The sequence below is a fragment of the Psammomys obesus genome, unplaced genomic scaffold (genome assembly GCF_907164565.1).
Source record: "Psammomys obesus unplaced genomic scaffold, mPsaObe1.curated_primary_1811, whole genome shotgun sequence".
NCBI classification, from domain to species: domain Eukaryota; kingdom Metazoa; phylum Chordata; class Mammalia; order Rodentia; family Muridae; genus Psammomys; species Psammomys obesus.
This window is the reverse complement of record NW_026592548.1, coordinates 2,053,961-2,074,864: the sequence shown is the minus strand read 5'-3', so window position 1 is coordinate 2,074,864 and position 20,904 is coordinate 2,053,961. Positions and strand designations below refer to the sequence as shown.

General features: G+C 39.5%; 1 protein-coding gene across 1 annotated transcript in view; it reads right to left on the bottom strand.

Moving 5' to 3' along the window:
• Positions 1–20,904, bottom strand: part of Lrrc7 (leucine rich repeat containing 7) — a 680,756-nt gene that overhangs the window by 253,661 nt on the left and 406,191 nt on the right. Inside the window, exon 8 of the mRNA XM_055614269.1 lies at positions 19,502–19,558. Within this exon, the coding sequence (XP_055470244.1) occupies positions 19,502–19,558 (57 nt within the window). The remainder of the gene's footprint in view (positions 1–19,501; positions 19,559–20,904) is intronic.

Here is a 20,904-nt window from a genome sequence, read left to right as displayed (position 1 = left end):
AATTGTGAAAAAATTTTAAAAATGGAAAAAAAAGATAGCCAAGGCAGTGGGGGATATTTCTGACATGGACTATGTTACCCACTTTTGTTGATCACTTCCCTCTGATGGAACTGCCCTACCAGGCCACAGGAGAGGAAGACAAATTCAGTCCTTATGTGAATGCTGGGGTTTCTGGATAGGGGTGCTCCCCTAATGAAGAGATAGGGGAGTAAGGATGTGGGAGGGTGGCTGGAACAGGAAGAGAGGACAGAGGGTCCTATGACTGAGATGTAAATTGAATTAATTCATCAAAAAATTAAAAAGAGCCATAGACTATCTAACAAAAAATCCCAGTACTTACTATGAAAAACATTATTTTTAAAAAGGGTTTAATAGTTTGACACTTAAACTTTAAGAACATTTTGTTGATAAGAAACTGTCTATAGGTGAATTCTCTTTAAGTACTGCTGAAAATAAGGAATGTATTTTATCACTATATTTTATTAAATTTTTATAAAGAAACAACTAAAATTAATATAAATCCCTTTGTGATAGAGATTTTTAAGAGGTAAAATAAAAACTCATGTAACAGTATTTTAATACATCTAAATATTATAAACTCTATTATTTAACTATATTTAACTCGATTATTTAATGATTTAACTATAAAATTTCCAAGCATTACTTTCACGACAATTACTCAAAATACTTTTTCTATATTTAAAGACATAATGATACCAAATTCTTCTTAAAATAAGAATGAACTTGTTCAGAGAATGTTAAATCTTAAATTGCAAAGGCCTGACTACAAATCCAAGCTGTTTGGCTATAAAGCAACTGGCCACTTGTACACATCTCTGCTTTTCTCAGGTGAAAAAAGAACTCAGCATTCAGGCTAATCATTCTTTGAGATGCTAGTCTGCTACTCTTTGGAAGCCACATGACTCAATCAGCCTGCAGCTTTCATCTCATGGCAAATGAAAGGAGCAGGACTCAGAGCAGCTATTGACTGGAGGGCTCTGCAGAAAGAGACTTAGATTCCCAGAAGCTATCTGCTTTTTGCATCCTCTCCTCATGCTACCTACCATCCTCTCAGCTAACAAAGTATCCTCAAATCTTGATTTTACCAGGAAGGTTAAAAAGAAATTTAAACTATATCATGTTGTAGCTCTTGGTCTTTTCTTTCATGAGCCTATGCACAGTTCATGCTTCGTGTTTTACAGGATAGCCTAAAATTGTACAGTTATACCACACTGTAGTTTATGAAATGCTATTATGTGCAGAATGTCAGTCACTATTGAGAGAGTGTGAAGCTTTCTAAGCCCAGAGGAACTGACATGGTTTCTCTTGGGAAGCTAGATTGTTACCATGTCTATTTCATAAAGGAAACTCAAATGGGATGATACTATACTCAGTAAAACCATGAAAATTGACAGAAACATGAGTTGATATGATTATAAAACACAAATATATGATTATAAATTACAGATAGAAAGCAATTACAAAATCATAATTGATAGACACATCAGGAAGCCATTTAGGAAGCTGTGTCTGACAAGGGCATTTTTGCTGCAAAGCACTAGAAAACACATGTAAGTGTTTCACTGAAATGGAGGTCAAGTACCATCTTCCAGCAGCACAATGACAGGGGAGGAGAAATGGCTGTGGTTCTACTGCCACATCAGAATGCATGCTGCTTCTGACCTTTCCTTCAGTGTGTTGACAATGACAGCCAGCATCAATAAAAGATGAAGGAAGGGAAGGGATGGTTTAAAGGGATGAGAACACAGCCAGTACATGGTACTCCAGGCTAATCTGTCCATAGAGTATCCTTAGCCAAGACTAATGAGAGATTTTCCCTAAAAATTAAGCACATGTAATTTACATTACATGGGTAAATTTTCACATGCTACATAGTGTGTTGGAAGACCACTTGGTGTGAGGAGGCCTCCCTATTCCAAGACTCAAGTTTGTTTATTTCAAGAATCCACCCAAACTTCCCATCCTGGAGAAGGTTTTCCCCTTACATCTGTGACAGGGAGAAGGGAGAACAGAAAATAGCTAAATAATAGACATGTTGACCCTGAGAACAGCCAAGAGAAGAAACTCTTTCCAATAGAGATGACTATTTATCCCAGGTTATAGAAACTCTGGCACAGAGAAGGGGAAGGAAGAAACTCATTGATGGAGAAAGATTGTTTTCCTGTTGATTTCTGTGGGAGGTTGTAAGGTCCTGGTTTGACTATGTCACCTTTTCTTGCTTTCTCTATATTTCTACTGGATGTTATAAGTGCTTGATATGATGGCATTTTGCTTCTGTCTGATGTTTCTATCTGCCTGTGGCCTGCTATTTGTGCTTTTAATTTTGCTTTGCTGAGTACTATATAAGTTCACTCATTTGAAACCTAAAGTATAGCTGTTATAAGTCATTCTCTGGATCTAAGGAACAACATGTTACTGAAATCTGAGAGATAATTATGAATATAGACACTATTTATATGAAAAATACATACCATATGCATAACACAAACATACAGCTCTTTTTCAATTGAAACCCAGTGGCTTTTATACTCAGGCATCTTATTAACACATATACACTGTCCTTTTGATACCTATGTCCACAAGTTTTCAGAAATGAAACTGGTGAATTCTTGTTGATCATGCTTTTATCCTTAGAAATTATCTTTAAAAATAACTTTTAGAGTAAGATTTAATATTCTCTTCGATAGAATGTAAAAAGGTATAGCCACTATAGAAATCAGCATGGTGAAACATGAGCACAACTTTGTCAGTAAATTATACATAGATCTATCATGTGACTCAACAAATCCACTTTTGAGTGTGCCCAAATGAATCAAAAGACCTCGCAGTGATTCATGAGCTTTCACAGTGACTGCATCAACTTTCACAATAGTGTAGGGAGCAAACAACTCAGGAGTCCAGTGAAAAGTGAGTGGATAAAGACAAAGTGGGGCGGGGCAAGATGGCGGCACCAGGACAACTCTCATTCTGAGCAGCAGCAGCAGGATCAGCACAGTGACCAGCAATCAGAACTCACAGCCATAAAACACAGTCATTGTGTTTCCCAGGTGAGAGGATTCCCCACGGTGGGGGATTCAATCAGCTTTTAACTCATCTGGCTAAACCTCAGAAGAGATCCCACTTCCTCCAGATGCTTGGCTGCCGGCCGCCAGTCCCAGCCCCAGCCCAGAGCCACAAGCCACAAGCCTGTGTCTCTGGTCACGGTCCCAGACTGAACCGTGGGCACCACACTATCAGAGACTGGAATTTTCAGTCAAGAGATAACCCCACAGTACAGGAAACGATTGGGACCAACCTTAGGTCACCCAAATATCCCCTGGAAAAGACTCGGGTTCCACAGGCACCCCAGGAGCCAGCCCGGAGCCAGGGCTGGGGACCCAGGTTCCAGCAAAGAGCCCTGCCTGCCTGCGTGCCTGATTCGCCGCTTAAGATAGAACTGTGGGCACCAGGGCACCAGCGAATGAGTTTCACTGTCCCGTGCAAACACACAGGGAGGGAAATGGCTGGTCTGATCTCAGAGCACTCAGCCGACACGCCCACCCCGAAAAGGTCTTGGGAAAATTACCCAGTTTAGGCAGACACCTAGGCTCCCAAAGGCTGGAAAGGCAGACACAGGCAGTTTCTGTGTATCAGACAGCTGACGGAGACTGAGCTGCCATCACTCAGCTGTGCTCGAGACACAGGCAGTTTCTGTGGCCAGCCAGCTGGCAAGGCTGAGCAGTGCGCACCAGGGCAAAAAAAGAGACTGGGAGTTCCTGTCTCCAGAGAATCCACAGGGAAGGAAGGAAACTGTACTGACTTAAATCACCCAATCCTTCCATGGAAAAAGACTAGCAGAACGGCGGAGCCAAGCCACCATCACTCAGCTGTGCTCCAGACACAGGCACAAACAGTTGCTGTGCGGCAGATGTCCAACTGGGTCACAGCAGCTGATCATTAAATTTACAGCAAGAAACCCAGAAACAGGGCAGCTGTCCTCAGGACTTCCCTAGGTGAGAGGAGAACCCTCTCGACTAACAAAGACCACAGTTACCACTCAGGTCTCTATCCCTGAGGTGAGCAGCAGCAACTCCTGAAAAAACGCCAGCCATCCAGGAACTATTCCCAAAAAGCTAAGAAGATATCCTTCAGGAAAAACCAGCTTTATGCAAAGGGGATTCTTTCCACCACAGGATCCCCAGGAACCACCAGAAAATAACCCCAAACACCTAAGATAGCATGATGTGTAGAGGCCAGCATAAAAGCTCAAGCAACAAAAGACAGAGCAATATGGCATTTCCAGAACCCAGTTACCCAGGGGCAAGTAGCCCTGGACACCCCAGCATAACTGAAATCCAAGAAGATGACCTAACAACTATGCTCATGAAGATGATAACAGAGGAAACAAATAAGATACATAAAGACATAGAGGAAGATAAACTCAAACAGAATATTGCCATCCGTAAAGAAATAGAGGAAACTGCAGCCAAACAGTTTATGGCCTTTAGAAAGGAAATACTTAAAGCACTGAATGAAATAAAAGAAACAGAGTTGAAAGAACTAAAAGAAAAACAGGAAAGTACAATCAGACAGGTGAAGGAAGTAAACAAAAAAACTCAAGACTTGAAGATAGAACTGGAAAAAATAAAGAAAACACAAATGGAGGAAATAATGGAGAGAAAGAATTTAGGGAAGAAAACAGGAACTACAGAGGTAAGCATAACCAACAAACTTCAAGAGATGGAAGAAAGAATCTCAGGTGTAGAAGATACAATGGAAGAAATCGATGTATCTGTCAAAGAAAATGTTAAATCCAAAAAATTCCTGACACAGACCGTCCAAGAAATCCAAGACAATATGAAAAGACAAAACCAAAGAATAATAGGTATAGAGGAAAAAGAAGATTCCCTTCTCCAAGGCCCAGAAAATATTTTCAACAAAATCATTGAAGAAAATTTCCCCAAGTTAAAGGAGAAGCCAATAAGAATACATGAGGCCTACAGAACACCCAACAAATTTGATCAGAAAAGAAAATCCTCCTGTCACATAATAATCAAAACAGTAAGTATACAGAACAAAGAAAAAAATACTAAAAGCTGCAAGGGAAAAAGGCCAAGTAACATATAACGGCAAACCCATTAGAATCACACCTGACTTTTCAACAGAGACTATGAAAGCCAGAAGGGCCTGGACAGATATCATGCAGACCCTAAGAGAACACAGATGTCAGCCCAGGCTACTCTACCCAGCAAAACTCTCAGTCCTCATAGATGGAGAAAACAAGATATTCAGTGACAAAAACAAATTTCAACAATACCTACAAACAAATCCAGCATTACAGAAGACACTGGAAGGGAAAATACAAACCCCCAAAAATAGCTTCTTCCAAGAAAACACAGGAAATAATTAACCTTACTACAGTAAAACAAACAGCAACCAAGCACACAACCTGATGACCACAGCCAACATCAAAATCAAGGGATCTAACAGCCACTGGTCATTAATCTCCCTCAACATCAATGGACTCAACAATCCAATAAAAAGACACAGATTAACAGAATGGATACGTAAACAAAACCCAGCAATTTGTTGCATATAAGAAACACACCTAAGACACAAAGATAGATATTTCCTGAGGGTAAAGGGTTGGAAGACGACTTTCCAAGCAAACGGACCCAAGAAGCAAGCAGGAGTAGCCATTCTAATATCTGATAAAATAGACTTTCAACCAAAATTAATAAAAAGAGATGGGGAAGGACACTTCATTCTCATCAAAGGAAAATTCCACCAGGAAGATATAACAATCCTGAACATCTATGCCCCAAATAAAAGAGCACCCACATTTGTTAAAGAAACATTGATAAAATTTAAACCACATATAGATCACCACAAATTAATAGTGGGAGACTTCAACACCCCACTCTCAACAAAGGACAGGCAGGTCAACAAAACAGAAATTAAACAAAGAAACAATGTCTCTGACAGAGGTCATGAATCAAATGGATCTAACAGAAATTTACAGAACTTTACACCCAAACACAAAAGAATTTACCTTCTTCTCAGCACCTCATGGAACCTTATCCAAAATAGACCATATAGTTGGTCACAAAGCAGCCTCAACAGATACAAGAAGACTGAAATAATCCCTTGTATCCTGTCTGATCACCATGGAATAAAGCTGGACTTCACCAACAACAGAAATAGCAAAAAGCCTACACACACATGGAAACTGAACAACTTGTTACTAAATGCCAGCTGGGTCAGGGAAGAAATAAAGAAAGAAATTAAAGTCTTTCTAAAAATCAATGAAAATGAAGACACAACATACCCAAACTTGTGGGACACAATGAAAGCAGTGCTAAGAGGAAAGTTCATAGCACTAAGTGCCTTCAAGAAGAAATTTGAGACAGCTCATTCAAGCAACTTAATGGCTCACTTAAAAACCCTAGAAAAAGAAGAAGCAGACACACCAAGAAGGAGTAGACAGCTGGAAATAATCAAACTCAGGGCTGAAATCAATCAATTGGAAACAAATAAAACAACTCAAAGAATCAATGAAACCAAGAGCTGGTTCTTTGAGAAAATCAACAAGATCGACAAACCCTTAGCTAAGCTAACTAAAAGGCAGAGAGACATCACCCAAATCAACAAAATCAGAAATAAAAAGGGAGACATAACTACAGACACTGAGGAAATCGAAACAATCATTACGACTTACTTCAAAAGTCTATATGCCACAAAATTTGAAAATCTAAATGAAATGGACAATTTTCTTGATCGATTTGACTTACCAAAGCTGAACCAGGACCAGGTAAATCAACTAAATAGTCCTATATCCCCCAAAGAAATAGAAGCGGTCATCAAAAGTCTCCCATCCAAAAAAAGCCCAGGACCAGATGGCTTTAGTGCAGAATTCTACCAGACCTTCAAAGAAGAGCTAACACCAATTCTCTTCAAACTATTCCACAAAATAGAAACAGAAGGAACATTACCAAACTCATTCCATGAAGCCACAGTCACCTTGGTACCTAAACCTCACAAAGACTCAACAAAGAAAGAGAATTTCAGGCCAATCTCCCTTATGAACATTGTTGCAAAAATACTTAACAAAGTACTTGCAAACCGAATCCAAGAACACATCAAAGATATTATCCACTATGACCAAGTAGGCTTCCTCCCAGGTATGCAGGGGTGGTTCAACATACGGAAATCCATCAATGTGACCCACCATATTAACAAACTGAAAGAAAAAAACCACATGATAATCTCCCTAGATGCTGAAAAAGCATTTGACAAAATCCAACATCCATTCATGTTTAAAGTATTGGAGACCTAACAGACTGCTCCTCCCCTGGGGTGGGGGTCAAACAGCCTGCCCTTGAGATCCTATTAGAAATAGTCCGTGTTCCCCTTACTTTGGAAAACTACTTGGTTACTGAGCTACCACAGGCCACATCCGAGCAGAAGTTCTAGGTTATATCCATAGATGGTCCTTGGTTGAGTGTCAGTCTCAGAAAAGACCCTGTGCCCAGATATATTTGGTCCTTGTGGAGCTCCTATCCTTTCCATATCATACTAACTTCCCTTCTTTCATATGATTCCCTGCACTCTGCCGAGGGTTTGGTTATGAGTCTTAGTGTCTGCTTTGAAACACTGCTAGGTAGAGTCTTTCAGATGTCTTTTGTGATAGACTCCTGTCATAAGTTCAATGCACATCCCATTTGTCTTTCTAAATGAGGATTAATCACCTTTGCCTGTGTCCACTTTCTTGATTATCTTCTTTAGCTTTGCAGCCAGCCCTGAAGATACCTGATAAAACAGGGTCAGATGAAAGGGGAGGAGGTCCTCCCTTATCAGGGGACTTGGAAAGGGGCAGGGAGGAGACCAGGGAGGGAGTGTGGGGTTGGGGAGGGAATGAGGGAGCGGGATACAGCTGGGACACAGAGTTAACAAAATGTAACTAAAAAGAAAAATAAAATAAAAATTAAAAAAAAATAAAATAAAATAATCTTAAAAAAAAATAAAGTATTGGAGAGATCAGGGATACAAGGCACATATCTAAACATAGTAAAGGCAATATACAGCAAGGCTATAGCCAACATCAAACTGAATGGAGAGAAACTTAAAGCAATCCCACTAAAATCAGGGACAAGACAAGGCTGCCCACTCTCCCCATATCTCTTCAACATAGTGCTGGAAGTCCTTGCTAGAGGAATAAGACAGTTGAAGGAGATCAAGGGGATACAGATTGGAAAAGAAGAAGTCAAATTATCACTATTTGCAGATGATAAGATAGTATATGTTAGTGAACCCAAAAACTCCACAAGGGAACTCCTAGAGCTGATAAACACCTTCAGCAAAGTGGCTGGATACAAAATTAACTCAAAAAAAATCAGTAGCCCTCCTGTATACAAAAGACAAAAGGGCTGAGAAAGAAATTAGGGAAACAACACCCTTCACAATGGCCACAAATGACATAAGGTACCTCGGAGTAACCCTAACCAAGGAAGTCACAGACTTGTATGAAAAAAAATTTCAAGTCTCTGAAGAAAGAATTAGAAGAAGATATAGAAGATGGAAAGATCTCCCATGGTCATGGCTTGGCAGGATTAACCTAGTAAAAATGGCCATTTTACCAAAAGCAATCTACAGATTCAATACAATTCCCATCAAATTACCAACACAATTCTTTTCAGACCTGGAAAGAAAAATTCTCAACTTCATATGGAATAACAAGAAACTGAGAATTGCTAAAACAATCCTCTACAATAAAAGATCTTCTGGAGGTATCTCCATCCCTGATCTTACGTTGTACTATAGAGCAACAGTCTTAAAAACTGCATGGTACTAGCATAGAAACAGAGTGGTGGATAAATGGAACTGAACAGAAAATCCAGAAATATACCCACTCACTTATGGACACCTGATCTTTGACAAAGATGCCAAAACCATACAATGGAAAAAAGATAGCATCTTCAACAAATGGTGCTGGTCCAACTGGATGTCTACATGTAGAAAAATGCAAATAGATCCATACTTATCACCCTACACAAAACTGAAGTCCAAGTGGATCAAAGACCTCAACATAAAACCAGACACATTAAATCGGCTAGAAAAAAAGGTGGGGAATACCCTAGAACTCATTGGTACAGGAGAAAACTTCCTGAACAGAACACTAACAGTGCAGGCTCTAAGAGTAACAGTCAATAAATGGGACCTCATGGAACTGAAAAGCTTCTGTAAAGCAAAGGACACCGTCATCAAAACAAAACGACTACCTACAGATTGGGAACGAATCTTCATTAACCCTTTGTCTGACAGAGGACTCATATCCAAGTATATATAAAGAACTAAAGAAGCTGAAAAGCAGCAAATCAAGTAATCCACTTAAAAAATGGGGAATAGAGCTAAACAGAGAATTCTCTCTAGAGGAATATCGAATGGCAGAGAAGCACTTAAAGAAATGCTCAACCTCATTAGCCATTAGGGAAGTACAAATCAAAACAACCCTGAGATTTCACCTTACATCTATGAGAATGGCTAAGATCAAAAACTCAAGTGACAACACATGCTGGAGAGGTTGTGGAGAAAGGGGAACCCTTCTCCACTGCTGGTGGGAATGTAAACTTGTACAACACTCTGGAAATCAATCTGGCACTTTCTCAGACAACTAGGAATAGTGCTTCCTCAAGATCCAGCCATACCACTCCTAGGCATATATCCAAAAGAGGCTCAAGTACACAAAAAGGACATTTGTTCAACCATGTTTGTAGCAGCTTTATTTGTAATAGCCAGAAGCTGGAAACAACCCAGATGTCCCTCAACTGAAGAATGGATGCAGAAATTGTGGTACATCTATACAATGGAGTATTACTCAGCAATGAAAAATAAGGAAATCATGAAATTTGCAGGTAAATGGTGGGACCTGGAAAGGATCATCCTGAGTGAGTTGTCCCAGAAGCAAAAAGACACACACATTGTGTATACTCACTCATATAGATATACAACGTAGGACAAACCCACTAAAATCTATGCATCTAAAGAAACCAAGCAAGAGAGAGGACCCTAACTAAAATGTTCAATCCCCACCTGAAAGGCAAAGAGGATGGACATTAGAAGAAGAAGAAAACAGGAAACAACCTAGAATCCTGCTACAGAGGGCCGCTGAAAGCCAGAAGAAGAAAACAGGAAACAAACTAGGAACCTAACACAGAGGGCCTCTGAAAGCCTTTGCCCTGCAGACTATCAAAGCTGATGCTGAGCCTGATGGCCAACTGTTGGGCAGAGTGAATGGAATTTTATGTAAGAAGTGGGAAATAGTAAGAGCTGGAGAGGACAGGAACTCCACAAGGAGAGCAACAGAACAAGAAAATTTGAACACAGGGAACTTCCCAGAGACTCATACTCCAACCAAGGACTATTCATGGAGATAACCTAGAACCCCTGCACAGATGTAGCCCATGGCAGGTCAATGTCCAAGTGCGTTACCTAGTAATGGGAAGAGGGACTGCCTCTGACATAATCTGATTGGCCTGCTCTTTGATCACCTCCCCCTGATTGGGGAGCAGCCTTACCAGGCCACAGAAGAGGACAATGCAGCCACTTTTGACGAGAACTGATAGACTAAGATCAGAAAGGAGAGGAGAACCTCCCCTATCAGTGGACTTGGGGAGGGGCATGCATTCAGAAAGGGGAGGGAGGGTGGGATTGGGAGGGGAGGAGGTAGGGGCTTATGGGGGGATACAAAATAAATAAAGTGTAATTAATAAAAAATAAAAAAATTAACAAAAAAAGACAAAGTGGGTTGTACATGTGAGAGAGAGCCTTATCCATCCTTTAAAAAGGAATTCTCCCTCATTTGACAGAATGGGTAGATCTGTTAAGCATCCCAAATCAGTCACAGTGCATCATTCTATTCAGTGTATCCACTGAAGGTATAGCGTCAGCGCCATCTGAGTTTGTGTATGCACGTGTGGTGTGCATGTGTGTATGGATGTGTGTGTATATATATATATGTACGCATGTGTTTGTGTGTATGTGTGTATGCATATGTGTATATGTGTATGAATATGTGTGTGTCAGTGCATGCATGTGTATGTGTGTGCATTTATGTTTATGGATATATATTTATATATATGCATGTGATGTGTATATGAATGTGTATGCATATGTGTGTGCCTGTGTGTGTATATATGTGTATGCATGGTATGTGTGGGTATGGATTGCTAGACATTCATATATCAGAAAGAACGGAGTTTTTCTAAAGCTCAGTTTCCAGTGGGTAAATCAATTAGTAGCAGCAGTGATACTAAGGAAGAAACCACATAAACAGGAGACCCTCCATTTACTAGTTTATGTAGCATAAACTGTTGATCACCTTTAGATTATTCTTTGCATATTTGAATATTTACCCTTTAAATTGTTTCTTTCCATTTTTATAAAAAAATTATGGGTAATTAGAAACTTAACAGCCTCATGGAAACTTTCTCCAGCAAAGACCTCTTCTTGAGTTAATATGGCAACAAACATTTTTTGTTTAATTTTTTTTTTATGGACAAGCCTGGGCCACCAGAGTTTGGAGGGCTTTTGGAGAATTCCCATATAATATACTAGTTATTTTTCTGTGTTTCATTTTATAAACAGCCACATAAGTTATTTCTAGGTGAAGATAGAAATATGAAAATTAGCAATGGGGCACAAAAATACTCTAAGTATGTTCTAAGATTAGAAGTTTAAAATTAGGCTCTTCCAGCCTCAACAGTCTTTTTAGGCTTTCAGATGTCCATCACTCAAAAGACATGGTTTTGTGTTGGATGCTTCTGTCCTCTTTAAGCAGCTTTCTTTTTCTTTACTTTTTATTTTTTTTTTACTTTACAGGTTTACTTATTGATGGCCTTTTATTCAACTAAGTAAACTCACAAACCTATGAATACTCGATTTTTGACAAAGAAGCCAAAACTGTTCAATGGAAAAAAGACAGCATCTTCAACAAATGGTGCTGGTCCAACTGGATGTCTACATGCAGAAAAAATGAAAATAGATCCATATTTATCACCCTGCACAAAACTAAAGTCCAAGTGGATCAAAGACCTCAACATAAAACCAGATACTCTAAATCTGTTAGAAGAAAAAGTGGGGAACAGCCTGGAACTCATTGGCACAGGAGACAACTTCTTGAACAGAACACCAACAACACAGGCTCTAAGAGCAACAATCAATAAATGGGACCTCATGAAACTGAAAAGCTTCTGTAAAGGAAAGGACACCATCATCAAAACAAAACGACTGCCTACAGATTGGGAAAGAATCTTCACTAACCCTTTATCTGACAGAGGGCTCGTATCGAGTATATACAAAGAACTAAAGAAGCTGAAAAGCAGCAAACCAAGTAATCCACTTAAAAAATGGGGAACAGAGCTAAACAGTGAATTTTCGACAGAGAAATATCGAGTGGTAGAGAAGCACTTAAAGAAATGCTCAACCTCTTTAGCCATCAGGGAAATGCAAATCAAAACGACCCTGAGATTTCACCTCACACCCATCAGAATGGCCAAGATGAAAAACTCAAGGGACAACACATGCTGGAGAGGTTGTGGAGAAAGGGGAACCCTCCTCCACTGCTGGTGGGAATGTAAACTGGTACAACCACTTTGGAAATCTATCTGGCGCTTTCTAAGACAATTAGGAATAGTGCTTCCTCAAGACCCAGCTATACCACTGCTAGGTATATACCCAAACTTTGCTCAAGTACACAAAAGGGATACTTGCTCAACCATGTTTATAGCAGCTTTATTTGTAATAGCCAGAACCTGGAAACAACCCAGATGTCCATCAACGGAGGAATGGGTACAGAAATTGTGGTATTTTTACACAATGGAATATTACTCAGCAATCAAAAAGGAGGAAATCATGAAATTTGCAGGCAAATGGTGGGATCTAGAAAAGATCATTCTGAGTGAAATATCCCAGAAAAAGAAAGACGAACACGGTATATACTCCCTTATATAGACCTATAAGATATGATAAACATAATGAAATCTACACACCTAAAAAAGATAATCAAGAGTGCGGACATGGGGTAAGATTATCAATCTTCGTTTAGAAAAACAGATGGGATGCACATTGAACATATGACAGGAGTCTACTGAGCGCATTTGAAAGACTCTAACTAGCAGTGTTTTCAAAGCAGATACAAAGACTCATGACCAAACCTTTGGCAGAGTACAGGGAATCATATGAAAGAAGGGGAGTTAGTATGATGGGAAAAGGATAGAAGCTCCACAAGGACCAAATATATCTGGGCACAGGGTCTTCTCAGAGACTGTCATTCAATCAAGGACCATGTATGGATATAACCTAGAACCTCTGCTCAGATGTAGTCTGTGGTAGCTCAGTAACCAATTGGTTTCCCATAGTGAGGGGAACAAGGACTATTTCTAACAGGAACTCAATGACTGGCTCTTTGACCTCCCCATCCCCCAAGGGAGGAGCCACAGAGGAGGCCACAGAGGAGGGCTTTGCAGCCAGTCCTAAAGATACCTGATAAAATAGGATTGGATGAATGGGGAGGAGGTCCCCCCTATCAGTGGACTTGGAAAGGGGCATGGTGGAGATGAGGGAGGGAGGGTGGGATTGGGAGGAAATGAGGGAGTGGGACAGGGCTGGGATACAGAGGTAATAAAATGTAACTGATAAGAAAAAAATAAAATTAAATTAAAAAAAAGGAGAAACAAAAAATAAATTATTCATGATATATGCTTTTTTAAATTTGATCCTTTTTAATTTTTTAATTAAGTTTATTTTTATATTAATTATAGTTTATTTACTTTGCATCCCAGCTGTAGCCCCTCCCTCATTTCCTTCCAATTCCACCATCCTTCCCTCATCTCTTCCCTGCCCCTCTCTAAATTCACTGATAAGGGAGGTCCTCCTCCCCTTCTATCTGACCCTGATCCGGTCTCATCAGGACTGGCTGCAATGTTTTCCTCGGTGGCCTAGAAAGGCTGCTTCTTCTTGGGGGTGGGTGGGTGGGATGGAGGTCAAAGAGCCAGTCACTGAGTTCATATCAGAGACAGTCCCTGTTCCTCTTACAAGGGCACCCTCTTGGATACTGAGCTGCCATGGGCTAGGTCTGAGCAGGGTTCTAGGTTATATCTATGCATAGTCCTTGGTTAAAGAATCAGTCTCAGAAAAGACCCCTGTGCCCAGATATATTTGGTCCTTGTGGAGTTCCTGTCCTCTCCAGGTCTTACTAACTCCCCCTTCTTTCATATGATTCCTTGCACTCTGCCCAAGGTTTGGTTATGAGTCTCAGCATCTGCTTTGATATACTGCTGGGTAGAGTCTTTCAGAGGTCCTCTGGCTCCTGTCCTGTTTCTTGTTTTCTCCTACTTCCAATGTCCATCCCATTTGTCCTTCTAAGTGAGGATTGATCATTTTACCCCAGATCCTTCTTCTTGTTTAGCTTCTTTAGGTATACAGCTTTTAGTATGTTTATCCTATCTTATAGGTCTAGTATCCACTTATAAGTGACTATATACCCTGTGTGTCTTTCTGCTTCTCAGATACCTCACTCAGGATGATCATTTCTAGATCCCTCCATTTGCCTACAAATGTCATGTTTTCCTTGTTTTTAATTGCTGAGTAGCATTCCATTGTGTAAATGTACCACAATTTATGTATCCACTCCTCAGTTGAGACACATCTGGGTTTTTTCCAGGTTCTGGCTACTATGCAAAAAGCTGCTATGCACATGTTTGAACAAATGTTTTTGTTGTATACTTGAGCATATTTTGTATATATGCCTAAGAGTAGCATAACTGGATCTTGAGGAAGCACTATTCGTAATTGTCTGAGAAAGTGCCAGATTTCCAAAGTGGTTGTACAAGTTTACATTCCCACCAGCAATGGAAGAAGGTTCCCCTTTCTCCACAACCTCTCTAGCATGTGATGTCACTAAAGTTTTTGATCTTAGCCATTCTGATGGGTGTAAGGTAAAATCTCAGGGTCATTTTGATTTGCATCTCCCTGATAAGCCCCTTCTTTCAATGGCCTCTAAGGTTTCTTATCTCCCATGTTCACTGTTTTGTTTTATTTTTTCATTTTTAGGGATGTTCACAGGATTACTTCTGGATTCACCTGGCTCACAAAAGACTTATTTGATGTTATCAGATTCCTATATAATTTTCTGTGTGGAGATATCAATAATGTGGCAATATTCCAACTGTAATTCATTTAGTCAGCATGCTGTTTGTTTACTGCTGTCCATCATAATATAGGCAGAAAAAGACAAACAAACCCAATCAATCAACCAACCAACCACCACCACCAACTCCAAAACCCAACAGTAGTAGAGCAGCAGGAAAACTAAGAAACAGCTTTTTCCTCAGTGGTATGTACAGCTTCGGATAATCTCATTTACAAGTAAGTTAGGGGTCAAAATCATTGAAAGAACTTCAAACAACACAGTGTGGTGATCAACAAACTTGGTTTTACGTGGTGTGATGGGAAGATGCTGAAGAGCAGCACTGTCCAAGGGATGCTCAGACGTTCAGGACTAGCCTAAGGAAATCTCTGATGCAGAAGCAGCAGTGGCATGGCTCTCAGATAGACACACAAGTAGGTGGTGAGCTCTGGGAGACAGGAATGTTGTTCTTGGCTAATGATTCTGGCATTTGTTCTGTGAGCTCACCTTCCACATCCCATACTACGGATGCACTGTTAGACCAGAACAGTAGATAGCCATGCTGAGCAGCAGATGTCTCTACAGTGGACACTTGTCATTCCATATCTTGGGGTCACTCATGTTTCCTCCGTATTCTAGGGTTCTGAAACTTGGAGAGCAGCAGCACAAGACATAAGTCATGGCACATCAAAGTACAAAAATCATCAAAGCCTCCCCTGCCTCTTTATTCTATCCTCCCTAGCCACCTACCCCAACTTCTCATCATTTCTAAGGGACACTAACTGGACCTTAGGAATAGACTTAAGCCTAAGACTAAAGCCTCTCTCCAACAGTGATCCAGAAACACACTAAACAACTACCCCAGAAAGCACAGACGCAGCTTCCAGACAGAGAGGGTTCTGGGCAGCTGCAGCCCAGTCAACAGCTGGGCTCTCACCTTCTGAGATGACCTGAGTAAGCCAGGAGTTGCTCTTTATCTTGACACCCAGCTACTCTTAAAACAGAAACGTAGAAAGGAAGGAACAGACAGATAAATGAACATGAATAAAATGAAGCAAACAAAGCAGGTTTTCACATCTCACATTCACCTAAATGACTAGCTCCACACTTTCTGATTACCACTCAGAACACTCAGTTAGGATAATTATTTGTGTTGTAAGAAAAACAGTATTGTTGAATCTCAAGATTTTTCTTTGTGTTATACTTTCTTTTCAAATGCTTGATGTTGTTTGTTGCCACATCCAGTGCTGACCCGACAACTTCAATGAGTTTTTAAGCAAATGTCTGAGGGCTTAACTATTGCCACTCTTTGATATACCTAAAGGACAGGCACAAGGGACACTGCAAGGAGATGGACAGCATATGCTTGCATTTTAAACCAAGACACAGATTCTAGATTTGCACACATAAAGCCCATCTCATTGCTACGGGAGTGCATTCTATGTTTACTATATCACAATTCTTATATACTTTGGCATTTCCTATAGATTTCCAGGCATTTGTAGTCTATAAAACAAAACAATACCAAAGGGGAAAAAGTAAAAACCTATCATAGGCCCCAGCTTGCTTATATCTCCAGGAAAATCACAAGCTCTCAATTCTCTGAGTACTTATTTTGAAACTAAAATGATTTTCCCTAAAACTATATTTAATTCTTTTCATTGTAAAAGCAAATTTAAGGAATATGCAAAGCTCTCATGTACCTCTAAGTTACAGGGCCAGATGGTGATAAAATAGTAAGTTATATGTGGAAACAGTTTACTTTATTCTACAGAATGTCTTTATGCAATTTCCACTCCATAGATGTCAAAACTAAAGTAAAGCACCATGCATTCTCTGTCTATATTTTGCTTCTGAGATTCTTGTTGAAATAGCATAAAACAAACTTCTGAATTGTAAATACCTCTGAAAATGTTTCTTAAATATAAAAGTTATAGCTGTGATGTGTACAGCAGTCTTTCGAAGATAACAAGTCTTCTCAGAAAAACTTTGATAAACTTTTGCATTCCCAAATGTTCCAGGCATATTGTTCAACTTAATTTAATTTTACTTAATACTGGGTGGTATTCTTAAAGCCTTCGAAACCTCACACATCAATTAAGAGTACTGTTACTCATGCCTATGAAGTCCATATTACGAATTGATGTTAAATTATACCTTACATATTATAACTTATATTAGAAGTACTAAAATTCTTACAACCTTATTTTATATTTTAAACCAAATCCCTTATACAAGGTAGCTACCTTCCACTTCTTCTCTGCACTTTAAGTGCTTTCTCCCAGAACTGAATGAGTACAATCAGATGTAAACAACCACTACTCTTCCATCTTGGTTTATGTTCCATCTAGTAGTGTTTCTGCCTTCAAGGTGACAAGCAAAAGCCATCCAGATGGAACAGCGGCACTAGTTCTCTATGTAGGAGATCAACACTGAGCACACACCAACTCATTTCTACCTGTCAGGAAAGGTGTTACACACACAAGGATGCTGTTTTGTGGAGCACACACCTCCTTTTGAAACTATCTTGTAACTGCTACACAGAGAGAATCACACACATGATTCTCCATGTATCTGTCTAAGTCAATTCCAGAACATGGCTGGGACTCCTCATCAAATCCATTCACCACATAGCAGTGATGAAATGCTCAAATATTTTGTCATGCATAATTGCACTTAGGTTAATTCATCCATATATTTAGCCTCATTTGCTCAGAGAATATATTTAAAAAGGAAAAACTAAGATTAAGTTTTAGTTCATTGGAGGGTGAATGGAACATATTTAAGCCTCTTTGAAAGTTTGGAAATAAATTGATGTACCCATGTCTCTGCACTACTGAAGTAAAACAATAATAGTAACATGATGCATATTGAACCACCACAAGACAAACGTATCATTTTACCTGAGTGAAAAAACATTGTAAATACATTTTTTGATCTTGAAAAACATTATTCTTGTACAACACAAACCCTTTTACTGTACATGAGTATAGGAAAACAGGGGGAACAGAGCATTTTTACAAAGCTGTATAAAATTAGCTTTTGCTTTAAAATGTCTTGAGTATTTATATAAACCCTTTTTTTAAAATTGGCTGGATGCTCAATCCTCATTTAGAAAGGCAAAGGGGATAGACATCAGAAGAAGGAAAAAAACAAAACAAGACAGGAGCCTGCCACAGAGGGCCTCTGAAAGACTCTACCTTGCAGGGTATCAAAGCAGATGCTGAGACCCAAAGCCAAACTTTGGGCAGAGTGTAGGGAATCTTATGAAAAAAGGAGGAGATAGAAAGACCTGGAGGGGACAGGAGCTCCACAGGGAAAAAAAAATTGGGGCCCAGGGGTCTTTTCTGAGACTGATACTCCAAACAAAGATCATGCATGGAGATAACCTAGAACCCCTGCACAAATGTAGCCCATGGCAGCTCAGTGTCCAAGTGGGTTCCATAGTAATGGGAACAGGGACTGTCTCTGACATGCAGTCAGTGCCTGGCTCTTTGATCACCTCCCCCTGAGGGGGGAGGCGCCTTACCAGGCCACAGAGGAAGACAATGCGGCCAGTCCTGATGAGACCTGATAGGCTAGGGTCAGATGGAAGGGGAGGAGGACCTTCCCTATCAGTGGACTGGGGGAGGGGCATGGGTGGAGAGGAGGGAGGGAGGGTATGATTGGGAGGAGATGATGGAGGGGGATATAGTTAGGGTACAAAATGAATAAACTGTAATTAATAAAAAATTTAAAAAAGAAAATTTAAAAACTGGCTGCTTAAAAAGGAACAGTTTTTTTTTTTTAAGAATATGTAACCATAACTCTTTTTTACTTACTAAAACACATTAATTTTATTTTATTTAAAATCTCTGGCTTTGATGTGCAACTTAAAACTGTCAGAATCCATGGTTTAACCTTCAGGATGAAGGATCCAAGGCTGAAGCCTGGGAAACTGGCTCTGGTTGTAAGAATGACACAGATGCTGGTTCAGATTCACGGCAAGGCTCTTCAGCCATGAGCAAAACTCTGCCAGTGAGCTGGTTTACAAAGCAGGAAGTTTAGTATTTCATGGGTACCCATAGTTTACTCTAGAATTTGGCCTTTGGAAAGAATGTGTAGAAAAATTCAGTCAAATGTCAAAGCTACCAGAATAAAAGCAAAAAGCTTTTTTTTCTTTTTTTTCTTAGCAGTTAAGGTGAGACCAGGAGGATTTGAGGGAGGAGGTTCAATCAGGTTATATAATGAATAAATTGTGAAGAAAATAAGTTTCCCAAGCTTCTACTATGACAAAAAAAGTCACACAGAAACTTTGGAAAAGATGGTGCCACTTACTTTGGTAGAGTTTTCAAGTGATTTTCTCTTAACTCCAAGATTCTCAATTTGACAAGTCTGTAAAGAAGAGTTTTAAAAATTACTTCTCATTATTTCTATATAAAAGCATTTATATTTCAAAATGAACAATCATGACCATTAATTATAAATGCTCAGTTGTTTTTAGTATTGTATCAGATATTTATTATTTTAATGTGTATGGCTCTGTTTCTGCATGTATGCCTATGCACCATGTATGTGCTTGTGCCAGATCTTAAAGACACATACATATTGATGATGAGCAGGGTTGTGTAACCTCTGGCCAATGGCAAAATACTCCATTAAAACTGAAGATATTTGATTATATCTCTGAATCCCAGCCTTTTAGGTTTCTAATGTTTCATAAAAGTATACTTTATATTTATTTATATTTATATTATACTTATAAATACAATATATTTATAAATAAATATAAATATAAGTATATTTATATTATACTTTATATTCATTATATTTAACAAGTTTGAACATTCATCAGATTAATGAGTATCTTTTAAATTTCAGGTGTTATGTTCTTTAGGATACAGCAATGCTTTGTACTGAGAAACTGTAGAGAGATCCAAAAGGCAGACAGAATATTCCAGAGGTTAGAGCCTTTGTCTTGATGTGAAGACAGATATATGAACATTCCAGTCTCTATGACTTATAAGCTAATCAACCCATTACCCTTCTAACTCTAATTTCCTCGCTAATAGCACTAAATCCTTAGGTTGAATACTTTAAATAATTTCATGCATGTAACACAAATTCCCAGGATATCACAAGTTGTGGTTAAGTGTTTGTTCTCTCTGATCTCACTGAAGGCACATTGGGAGCACTTCTGTGTGTCATGTTTTATGGACTCCAAGGTTCACATTTTACCACTTCTGAAGGGTTTGTCATGGGAAGCTGAGGGTCTTCTACCTGTGACAGTACTGAGTGGAGAATGCTGCTGCTTTCACCTTTCTTGCTGCTTGGGTACCACTTGATAACATAACGGTGTGATGTATGCTATACATTTTTTTAAATTTTTTATTTAACTTTTATTAATTATACTTTATTCATTTTGTATCCCCCCCATAAGCCCTTTCTTCCTCCCCTCCCGATCCCACCCTCCCTCCCCTTTCTGAATGCATGCCCCTCCCCAAATCCACTGATAGGGGAGGTCCTCCTCTCCTTCTTTCTGATCTTAGTCTATCAGTTCTCATCAGAAGTGGCTGCATTGTCATCTTCTGTGGCCTTGTAAGGCTGCTCCCCCCTCAGGGGGAGGTGATCAAAGAGCAGGCCAATCAGATTATGTCAGAGGAACATTATTACTATGTAACCCACTTGGACACTGAAATGCCATGGGCTACATCTGTGCAGGGGGTTCTAGGTTATCTCCA